At 38.0% G+C, this 12,180-nt stretch overlaps 1 protein-coding gene across 1 annotated transcript; it reads left to right on the top strand.

Moving 5' to 3' along the window:
• The first annotated feature begins 393 nt into the window (after positions 1–393).
• On the top strand, positions 394–6,580 carry LOC107571481 (uncharacterized). The gene is made up of 5 exons (XM_016257803.1): positions 394–454; positions 719–1,042; positions 1,145–1,453; positions 6,358–6,438; positions 6,525–6,580. The coding sequence occupies exons 1-5, from the start codon at positions 394–396 to the stop codon at positions 6,578–6,580; spliced, it is 831 nt and encodes a 276-aa protein (XP_016113289.1).
• Positions 6,581–12,180: the final 5,600 nt, after the last annotated feature.

The following is a 12,180-nucleotide window of genomic DNA, read 5'->3' as shown; positions in this document are numbered from 1 at the left end:
TGAGTTTACTATTGTCATTTTGCATTATTGACACACTATTTTCCTAATTAATGCTGTTCAGTTGCTTTGACACAATCTGTATTGTTAAAAGCGCTATATAAATAAAGGTGACTTGACTTGACTTGACTCTTTGCAGAACCTTTTGCTCTGGGTAGTAAGCCTTGAATCTAGTGTGACATTACATGTTTCCTGTAGTATTTTCAGAGCTGTGATCTCACTGTTGAGGTTTGGAAATGTGTTACTGTGATCATTTCTGAACCTAGATTAGACTGATGGAATTTAACTCTTTTAGTCTTTCCGCTTCTTTCCTTTAGCTGGTTGAATTTTGTGTCGGTCTCAACTTCTCAACTGCAGAAGCTGCTGAGGATCTGGAAAGACTGAGAGAAAGAGAAAATGGCTGATACGTGTCATTTGTTTCTGCTGGGACTGGTTATTCTCTCTGCACTTCTCACAGGTAAACACATTATTATATTAATATATATTCAAGTGTTTTACTAGAGCTGGTCTGGCATGGAGTCTGGGAATTAGTTAGTTTGAACATGGTTGATTCTTCCTGACGTTGTTCTGATCTCAGAGTCACATTTGTAAATACTGTTTTATTCCTGAATATGCACTGATATCTGACACTGAGAATGACCTGCTGTCACAGGAGTTTGTTTATGAAGCTTAATTTATTAAAATATAACATAATTATCACTCAGATGTTCTTGTGTTTCAGGTTTCAGTGGAGAGGATGATGCTCATGTGTTCATCAGTTCTGGTGAAAATGTCCGTCTGTCCTGTAATAATGCTCTTCATGACTGCAAATCAACTACATGGAATTATAATAAAGATTCAACGACTGTTGAACTGATTGATGACGGGATAAAGAAGAAAGACACAGAGAGTCATGAGAGACTGAGTCTGGGGTCTGACTGCTCTCTGAACATCAACAACATCTCAAAAGAAGATTATGGATTTTACATCTGCCAACAACGGACTGGTGTGAATAAAGACCAACAACTGAGAACTGCTCCTCGTGTTTATCTGCATGTTCTTCATGGTAATTTTACAATTATGTGGTCAATTTAAAAATGACAAATTCTTCATTTAAACTCACATGATGATTGAAGAGTCTATGATTTGTGTTATTTGTGTGTTTCAGTCTCATCCTCACAGACTGAGATCAGTGCAGGCCGCTCTGTGACTCTCTTCTGTCTGCTGTATTCATTTGCTGGAGTCTCTTGTGATGATTGGATCCGTTCTGAGGGAATTGAGCTGTTCTGGGTGAATCAGGCTGGTGTTAAACTGACGAGATCAGACTCCAGATGTCAGGCATTATCCTCACCAGGACACTGTATCATCACTCTGACTATAACACTCCTGAATGAAGATCACAACAGAGAGTGGAGATGTGAAGTTACTCAGAGAGATCAAGTCAAGACCTCAGTCACTTATACTGTCAAGAGTTCAGGTGAGAAACTTTCCTAACTCAATTTCAGAAGACTCTCTGATACAGAGACATGGCACGAGGAATGATAATGTCATTAATTCAGGACAAACTGTAGGTTTATGGGTTGCAGTATCATTCTTCCTTCTGTCTTGGCCACAAAAGGACCCTATAACTGTTTAATGGTGCCATAAGAGCTGCCTGAGCCTTACTTGCACCCTATTGAAAAATAAATATACTAAATCGTATTTAAAATATATTTATTTCATGATAAGTATACTAAAAATAGACTAACATGTCTATGTACTAATTGAAAATACAATGTAAATGTAGTTATTCATATTATATCATGTTTCATCAAGCACAAACAGTGCACTACAAATTCATTTGTAAAATACTATACCTTTTACAAATGCAACTGGGGAAGGATGAATTATATTTCTGTCATGACAACTCTCGGAGGGATTGGCATGGTAATGTACATGACCTTCCATATAAGGATAAACTGCTGTATCAGTGGACATGCATGTATCCACGCACGTGAAGATGAACAGACAAGGAAAGACAAGACATCCCCCACAAAGCAGATCTATCGCCAAGACATATGTACTGCTGCTGCTCTGAAGAGCCATGTGAACCGCATGTATTACTATCTAATCTAATGCATCTCTGTGTATAAATAGCCCAGTGTTTCAGTTAGTCTTGGTCAGTTGTTCTGTAACGTTGCAGAGACGAGATGAGGCAAACAGAGATGAGGATCTATGTGCAGGAGTTTAATAAGAATTCAGGAATCAACAAGTAATCCATAAACAAGGAACTCAGACAAAGGCAGGGAGCAACCATCACAGACATACAACAACTGACAAACACTAACTGAAACACTGGGCTATTTATACACAGAGACGCAAACAGGATAGCAAGGTAACAAGACACACCTAGGAAAGGAATCAAGACGACCAATAAAACAATAGGACTACAAGTTGACTACAAATGGCACTCTAGAAACAAGACAGGGGAACATGAACCAGATCATGACAAGTACTTGTAACAGTATGTAAAGAAAACAAAGTAAGCCCAGATTTGAATGGTGCATGTCTGTGTGTTGGCGTAGTTATAATGGCATAATGATGCCATTAGCACACTTCAAGTTTACTTGGAATGATATCGCAATGTGTTTTCAAGTCACTAAAAGTAAAGGATAGCTTGACGTTGTTAGTATAATGTTAATGTATGTTCAACACTCTTACAGTGTAACTGAATTGTAATTGCTGTCACCAAAATACATTTGAAGTTTATGCTGAGTGAATTCTGCATTTCAAAACTTAAATGCAAAGAGTGGATATTTAAAGTGTACTTAAGTATACTTGGAACAGTTCCACTTAACAACTATATGTAATACAACTTTAGTTGAACTTCAGCACTGCTTTTGGACAACTAAAATGTATTTAGAACAAAATTAGTTATTCCAATTTAACAGACATTAAGAATACGGAGTTAAAAATGTGCTCTTTTCTGATCCCAATGTCTATAATTTCACAATTTCATATAAATACCATTTCTTATTTAATATTGATAGGCTACATAAGCACAATTGAAAAAAGATGGGTTTTTAAAAAAACTGTAATGTACTCTTGTGGACACCTGTTGCTTATTTTGCTCAATAACTTTTCCTATTTAAGTCCCTTTGCCATTCAGCCATGTGTTAATGAAAATGACACGAAAACCCCAATTTTCAAAGCATGAAATTGCAGTTCTTTTGGAGGAGGTGGAAAATAATAAAATCCATCTTTTTTCAACGCTGAAAAACAGCATTACAAATGCTGATAAAAAAAATATCTGGGCAGAAATCACACAAAATAAATGCTGCTGGCTATGGGTACGAACGAAGCCCAGAAGAAGTCAGGAATAAGTGGAAGAGACTTTGCAAGTGTGACAAAACGGAGGGCCGCATGCGGCATGTAAGAGGGAAGCAAACAAGACTGGTGGGGGTATCAATTCAGTTCCTCCTCTCACTACAGAGGAAGAGAAAGTTTTAGCCATCCTGGGCCCTGAAGCATTGGAAGGGATCCTTGGAGTTATAGATGCATGTGCATCAACCAGGCTTTTGCCTTCAAAGTTCAGTTCCAACATCAGGCCCTCTCCAGCTGGCCCTTCAACATCAGGCCCCCTCCACCCTGGGCCTCTAACATCAGGCCCCCTCCAGTCTGGCCCTTCAACATCAGACCTTCTTCAGCCTGGGCCTCTAACATCACCAAAGGGTCCTTGTCTATTGCTCTCTTCCCCTGATTCACCTCCGTCTGAGTCCTCTGACACAGAAGGTGACGCAGAAGTCAGGCAGTGTATATACAGTACATGCCTGCTTAGGGACACATTTTACCCCCCTTGACTCACTATCTGATGATGCCATCTTAAGAAAATTCCGGCTTCCAAGGGCCAAGATCCTTGAACTACTACAGGTTGTGAAACCACATCTTCAGAGGGCAACAAGAAAGTCCAGCGTTGCAGTTGTTAGCTACACTGCATTATTATGCTGTTGGAAGTTTTATAGAGGTGGTGGGTGATGGCCTGGGGCTCAGCAAATCTTCAGTCAGCAAAACTGTGACAGCAGTAACACCTTTGCTTTTACAGCTTATGAAGAACATCCTGATTTCCCCCCCAAACTCCTGAAGAAATCCAGCTGGCCAATCAACAGTTCTACTGTATTGACAACATCCACAGAGTGATTGGCATCATCGATGGCACCCTTATCCCAGTGTCAAGCCCTGTGGTAAATGAGCCCTTGTACATTTGCAGGAAGGGCTATCCAGCCATTAATGTTCAAATAGTGGGTGATCACCAGGGGATGTTCACTGACATTGTGGCAAAATGGCCTGGAAGCACACATGACTCTTTTGTGTGGGCCAATTCTGCAGTTTGCCAGGTGGCTGAAGAGGGTGGCTTTGGTGATAGCTGGCTGCTGGGAGACAGTGGATATCCTCTTCGCCCATACCTCCTGACACCTGTGCAGCATCCAGCCACCATTGCAGTTTAAACCATTGGTTTAATCTGACATAACTTCTGTTAAATATTTAGTTTATTTGCCAATATGCCCCCCCTGCCCCACAGAACACTTTAAAAAATTCAAAATACTTTTGCAAACAGTGTATATACTATGTTTGTGTATGTGTGTATATATATATATACATACATACCCACACACACACACACACACACACACACGCAATCAATGACGTCGACACAGCAAACTAACAATGACCTATGCCTCTAACCACAGGTGAAGAGCTGTCTCTCTAGGCTACTGCGCATGCGCAGGCTGTGTGAAGAAGCCCGTTGCTACTCGAACCTGTACAATCCATCGATAAAACAATATAAAGACAGCCAGATGGGCAATAACGCTGGGCAATTGTTTGTTCACTGTTCAAGCAGATCTACTGCGCATGTATGGAACAGACATGTATGTATGCGTTCGGTAGTATAAATACAAGTAGTCCGCGTCCGTGCTGTCCGTGTACTAGTGATGGGAAGTTTTACCGACTCGGACCTTCGAGTCTCGTTCAGCAAAATTAACGAATCTTTTTTCGAGACATTTCGTTCATTTTAGCAAAATATAATTAAAATGTTACTTGTTACCTCCCTAACACATCTGCTACTTACGCAAACATTGATCACGCTACAAACAATACAAAACTGCTATAAGAAACAGAAAAGATGAATTCATTGTTGACCTGGGTCTTCAGTCTATGCTAGCTCACCTCAGCTCTTATCTGACAAGTCTTCGAGTTTGAGTCGATCGTTCATCACGTGACTGCCCCATACGCTTTAACCAATGCAGTCTGAGCCGGAAAGAGAATTAATTAGTTCATCTCTCGAGCCTTTCGATTCGTTCGTTCTGTCACGTGACGTGACAGCATTGGATAGAAAAATTAGTTTAATTTACAAGCTTCCTTACAAACAGGTGCATAGTTATTATTATTATCATCATCATTATTATAATTATTATTTACTCTTACAGTTATGTGATGCGTTTCTGGTCTCAAATTGTAGCTTTTTACTTCTTATAGTTTATAAATGTGTGAATTTTTGTCATGATGCTTATTTTCCATAACAATGAATGTTGTAACAAAGGTAATAAAGAGTTGGTTATTATTATTAAGTCTCTTTCTGGCTCAGACTGCATTGGTTAAACTTAAGGGGCTGTCACGTGATGAACGAATAACTCGAAACAGGTGAACTACTTGACTAATTCCAGTACAGAACCTATAGGATGTTGCGCATGCGCGACTGAACGAATCACTCCCCGAGACGACTCGTTCTTCCCGAGTCACATTAAAATGAACGAATCGTTCAAGAACGACCCAACACTACTGTGTACGCGTCCGGATTGCTCACGCGGAAAATATAACTCAGGCTTTACTTGGCTGTGACTGCCGATATGTTTTAGAATAGAGTTTAAGATTTTACTCTTTGTTTTTAAGGTTTTAAATGGGCTAAACTTGTGACTGCTAGTTGTTTAAGGTCATCAAATCAGAAAGTGGTAAAGGTTCCCAGGTCACAGTTAAAAAGAAAGGGAGTCCGGGCTTTTTCCATAGCTGGCCCCAAATAATGGAACAGCCTACCTTTATCTATTAGAATAATCACTACAGAATCTCTGTTTAAAGTAAAACTTAAAAACCCAACTTTTAGAAAAGGCTTATAATATTTAAGTTGTCCTAAGCTTGTTTTCCCTCTGCATGTACTATGTCATTGTGTGTAGGTTTATTATGATTTATTATTTCGATTTTACAATTTTTTTTTTACAGCACAATGGTCAACGACTGTTGTTGTATTGTGCTATATAAATAAACTAAACAAACAAAAATAATAGTTGAATAGCCTTGACTTCAGTCATTTACAGTTTATGTTCTTCCTTTCTCTCATCTGTCCTGCAGTGATTGTGATTATTGTTGAGTTTGCCGTGTTTGCTGCTCCTACTGTGATTCTTCTTCAGATCATCTGTGCAAGAAGAGCTGGTGAGTTTGAGATGATTCACATTGATCTTGAACGATCTGCACTCATGAGAGCTCAGTAAATGCTTTTGTGTTGAATTATTTTGCAGGGAGGAAGAACTCGCAGCACCCAGAGGAAATAGAGATGAATACAATATTAGAGTAAAAAACAGATTACAGCCAGATTTATCTTCATGTCAATGCTATTATGGATGTTTGCATGCAACTTTCAGGAATATTTCCATACTGTACTGAATCCTTTAAATATAATATTAAATACAGTGATCAACAGAGCAAGAAGGTACCTTTAATGAACATGAATGATTATTACAGAAATCATAATATAAATACATGGTAATTTTCTAATCTTGATTCATCTAATCATTACATAACATGTTTTTGCAGAAGGCTTTCTAAATGTTGTAATAGTCAATTTTAACTGATGATGCTACAAATGTCTGTTAATTAATATACACGACATATTCACAGATATATGTTGATGTTTTTTATTCGTTCACTGATCATTTCAATGCAAAATCTTTACTTATGAAAGTGTATGAATGATCTGCACGTACATCATGCTTCAACATGTTTTTATGTCAAATATGCAGAAATATAAAGTCACAATTTACAAACCAGTTTTTTTTGGTCTTCAAATACAGTGGCATGCAAAAGTTTGGGAACCCCTTGAAGAATCTGTGACAATGTGAATAATGTTAACAAAATAAGAGCGATCGTACAAAATGCATGTTATTTTATATTTAGTACTGTCCTGAGTAAGATATTTTACATAAAAGATGTTTACATTTAGTCCACAAAAAAATAAAATAGCTGAAATGAATAAAATAACCCCGTTCAAAAGTTTGGGAACCCTTGCTTCTTAATACTGTGTGTGGTCACCTGGATGATCCACGACTGTTTTTTGTTTTGTGATGGTTGTCCATGAGTCCCTTGTTTGTTCTGAACAGTTAAACTGAGCTCTGTTCCTCAGAAGATTTAAAGACTGAAAGATTTTGCTGAAAAGCTCCTCAGAAAACTCAGCTAACTGTGCAATTGTTGCTGCAACAGACATGTTTGGTTGTGAAATTCCAGTAGATCACTGAATAGATCACATTTAATATTAAATGATGTTTACAAATATATTTGTGACATTGTATTATTATTTTTTAAAACCCATGAAAATTCTTCCAGTAAGAACGAGACAGACAGTGGTTTGATTCACATCTCCTTCTTCTTCACAGTTTATTGGTCAGATACACAGTTTATATACTCTTCTTGTTATACATATTCACTGATTTTAGATCAAAAACTCTCAGAATTGATTGGATAAACAAATGATCAGATTATCATAAAGATCCTGCTTCAGTTTATCATTTATGTATATGGTTTTGCCTCTTTTCAAAGCCAAGTGTGTCGGGAGGATGAACACAGCAAACTTTATGTGCTCTTGTGCATGTGCACAGAAATTGTGTAAAGCATGGACTTTACTTTCATTAAAAAGGCTTATTTCTGCTATTGTAGGCTCATTTTATAAATGTAAGCTATTCATTAGGAATCCATGGCAGAGACTGGGAACTAGGGAAAACTGAGATACAAGAGACAGACAGAGCATATACGGCCTCAAGGACCGAGGCAAGGAACACAAGAAGTCCATCAATAGTCTCCCTGGTGACCACTGAACGGGTAGACAGCTCATAAGCAGGCTCGCTGACTGAAACCGGACATGCAGACAGTTTCATATTGTAGTAAATGTATATATTTAAACATAGGCCTATACATGTATTTACAACAGATGTTGCAAATTTAAAGATGGTGTTGATCAATCACATTCAATTAATGTGAAGATCTAGTCAGGGTTCTCAGTCCCGCTCCTGGAGGGCCAATGTTTGTTTTTAACTCCGCCAAATTTGTTTTCCTTTCATAAAGTATAGAGTTCAAGTTTCCTCTGAGTGTTACAATTATAGGATATTTCAGAAACTTAAAAAAGCTACTACACTTTACTGTAATATGAAATATTGTTACTGAAAAGTGTTATAACATAATCAAACATAATTAAAATTATTTATTTACATTTCCAACAAAGGCAGGGTTTTTGCGGGGCATTGAAAATCATAAAAATGCATTAAAGGACCTTTAATAAGATTCATTCAGGACTTCCGTTCAAAAACGTAATTAATTAATAATTTTCAAACAATTTTTTGTATAATTAATTAAAATTAATGTTTCTAATAGACACATTTATAACAGAACCTCACGTAAACTACATGTTATTTTGTTTAATCATATACAGGTGGGAGCTTTTTCAATTTATTACTCAGAACGACTTATTAGCCTACAACACCTTTAAAGACTTATTCAGGGAAGTACAGCAGGATGCAGGAAATGGTTGAGTATTATTTTAGGTATAAAATATCATTATTGTAATGCTTGTAGTGTCCATTTATAGTCTTTACACAGCAGCTTAGATCCTTAAATGTTTAAACACCAGCTAATTTCAAGACGCTGACGTCACGTGGGTCACCCGCAGTGTAAGACGCTCAAAGCTCAAGACGTTCGATCAGTCGGTCGGTCGTTCAAATTCGATTTTAGCATGCAATACGCTTCATATATTTCTCTGTTCATGCTCCACTTCATCTGCAGTGAATTCAACGATCTTATCAGATCTCCAGCCGCCATGTTTCAAACGATCCAAACGTACCACGCTTCCACCAATCCCCGCCTTGAAGCAATGATTGACGGATGGTGGGCGTGGTCAGCTCGGAATGCATTTTCAAATTGACTTTTGCTACAAATATCCCACGGCATCATGATGAAAATGCAACTGTTAGTCTAAATGCATTTAGGACAAATAGCATTTCAATGATCATTATGCTACCATTTCTGCTTGGACATGTTACTCATATCAAATCAATTTGTGTTATACATTTTCATTTTCATTTCGCAACTTATAAAGCGTTAAAATTTGCATGCAATTTACCTATTAAGACTACTGTTGGAAATGGCAAATGTAAATTATATAATTTACTTAATAAACAGCTGTTTTACTAAATTCTCCTGAGGTGAAATTCAGTGCAGTCCTGTATCGAGATACGTATCGTATCGTGGCATCTGTATCGTGATACATATCGTGACTTTGCTGGTGATACACAGCCCTAGTATGCAGCCCAAACACACCAAAAAAGTGATCCCCATCATGGGAAGCGCTTCAGACAGGGGAATAAGTTCAGGAACAGCAGGGCTAGAGTGAGTGGGTTTGGGGATACCAGCTGCGCGTGCAGACACTAGCGGTGCATCCCTCACACTGGATACCAGACTGGGATACCGAAGGACTGACCTTGAGAATCTGGGTGCAACAGACAGGACATGACGGGACTCTGGACGAACTGCTGAGACGTGACGAGGCTCTGGGAGATCAGCTGTGACTTGACTTGACTCATGAAGATCAGTTGTACCTTGACTTGATTCGGGATTAGCAGCTGTGACATAACGGGGCGCTGTTGTGTCCGCCATTTTGCTATCAGGCTCTGCTGTCGCCGCCATTTTGTGAGCGTGCTCTAGTGCGGCCGCCATTACACAAGTGAGTGTGGGGTCGCGTTCCTCCGCGACACCCACAGTGAACGATGAACCAACAGTCAACAAAGCATGATCCATAAATTGAACGAGAGATGAGCGGGGACCCTCACAGATTAAACATGATTTGAGCGGTTGATTAATGCCCTCATAAAAGAAATCTATCAAGATACAGTCAGGCAAATCAGAAGAATTAGCGATCTCTAAATACTCTTGAATATAGCTCTCGAGCGATCGTGTGCCCTGCTCAAGAGCTAATAACAGTCTTGCGGAGTCCATACCTGGCCAGTGTCCTGTAGAAAAACTGCTGGATCCTTGTGAGGCCGAGTATTCTGTTACGAGATTCTGTTACATTAAGTAAACTGTGGTAAAATTTGATAAAGACTATGGTGGTTTTTAACTTTACTATAATTACTCAATTATACTATAGTATACTACAGTTTACTATTTGTATCGATGTCATGTAAGATATATGTTGTAATAATGCAATAAGTACCCAGTACGTAGTGTAAAAATATACTGCATCATATATTTTGTGTTATTACAATAAGGCAACTTGTTCTAAATCATAATATTGTTTAGAACACACAGTAGGACCTGACACAGTAGGTCATGCATACCACACAATCTTAGAATAGTTCAGCTGCAAATTATGCTGAGGCTGAAAATTGCGGTTTGTGTGTCATGCATACCACGTAATTTCAGAATAGGTGCACTTTAGTTATAAAATACTTAGAGTATAAATGCTTTATAATTTTGCAGGTAATGGCCCCCTTATTCCCCAAACGTTGTATATTGTTCCCTTATACCTACGAATAGGTACTGTGGAGTTAATATAGTTACAAATATGTATGCTGTAAATTCTGTTTAATTACACAGTACATTGCGTACCAAGATTTTCATTCATCAAATTTTGTGGCGTAATGGACAACTACGGTAAAATAAAACGACAAACAATAAAAACAGAAGTTTCGCCAAGATGAGAGCATTATGCAATATTTTGCATTGCAAAACGATCAACACACATACATGCGAGCATACATATGTACAAATATTATTGGCAGGTTCTTTAGCAAAATCTACAAAGAAAAAGAAGTCTTAGGTAAAGATTTTATGCTTAAATCTTTCAGACAGAAGATTTCTTTCTCTCTTTCTTTCTTTCTTTCTTTCTTTCTCTCTCTCTCTCTCTCTCTCTCTCTCTCTCTCTCTTATTCCTCTCCCATAACAGTAGAATGATAAGAAAAGAAAAGGCCATCTTGAAAACAAAGTATAACCTTGAGAAGTTACATACGTCACATCCATATTTATTGTGAAGATTTAGACCTTAAAATACAGGCCAAATGGAACCACTAACCAATAAATATCACCTTTAAACAGAGAAGGCTATTTTTATTTCAAAATCACAAGGAACATCACATGACAGAACAAATTATTCAAATGCTGGTATAGATTCACTGATGGAATACATTCAGAAACATTAATGATAAGAGTAACAGTTGTGGATATAAATCATGCTAAAATTCAATTTGTGTTTCAAATCAAATATTGCAATCAGTACAAAGTCTGTACAGCAGATTTCTTTTCTATTTTTGTCAGAAATTCAATATGTCAACTGTGCTGGCAAGCGGAGTTAGCTCTTCTTCAGGAGAAAGGAGATGTTTTGCCCGCCATATACCTGTTTGCCATTGTTTTGACCCTGCCTGTGTACTACGTCTCTTTAATAAAGCCTGCAGATGGATCCACACGTCTCACGTCTCGTCAGCCCCGTTACAGAGACAGTGATAATAAGAAATAAACTAAATAAATAAATCTGACTTCATCTGACCTTTAGTTCATCTCCTGTGATCTTGAAAACACTGAATGGAAAGCCTAATAGTCATACAGTAATGTTGATGTGTAATGAAAATGTGCTATTTTGTGTGTTTTTGCACATATAGGGAGATACATTTTAGTGTTTAATATTATGGCTTGGTCAAGGATAAGCTAAATAGAGCAGGGATCTGCAAATCTGGCACACGAGATCCACTTTCCTGCAGAGTTTAGCTCTAACTGTCACAGTGTCTGGTTGTGGTGCCCTGGACTGGCCACTTGAGTGTGCTCTTCCTGTTTCTATGTTGTATGTGTTAAACTCCATTTCCCATAGTCCCCTACTCGTTAATTCTGTTCTGATCAGTAGCACCTGTTTATCATTTACTC

Source organism: Sinocyclocheilus grahami, unplaced genomic scaffold (assembly GCF_001515645.1).
Source record: "Sinocyclocheilus grahami isolate Dianchi unplaced genomic scaffold, SAMN03320097.WGS_v1.1 scaffold1599.1, whole genome shotgun sequence".
NCBI classification, from domain to species: Eukaryota; Metazoa; Chordata; class Actinopteri; order Cypriniformes; family Cyprinidae; genus Sinocyclocheilus; species Sinocyclocheilus grahami.
The sequence above is the reverse complement of the archived record's forward strand: the minus strand, read 5'-3'. Positions and strand labels throughout refer to the sequence as shown.

What these genes read in the sequence shown, in the direction of transcription:
- LOC107571481 (XM_016257803.1), top strand. Translation starts at nt 394, where the DNA reads ATGGCTGATACGTGTCATTTGTTTCTGCTGGGACTGGTTATTCTCTCT. An exon ending in TTATACTGTCAAGAGTTCAG is followed by an intron (nt 1,454 to 6,357) that starts GTGAGAAACTTT and finishes TCTGTCCTGCAG; the next exon opens with TGATTGTGATTATTGTTGAG. An exon ending in CATCTGTGCAAGAAGAGCTG is followed by an intron (nt 6,439 to 6,524) that starts GTGAGTTTGAGA and finishes ATTATTTTGCAG; the next exon opens with GGAGGAAGAACTCGCAGCAC.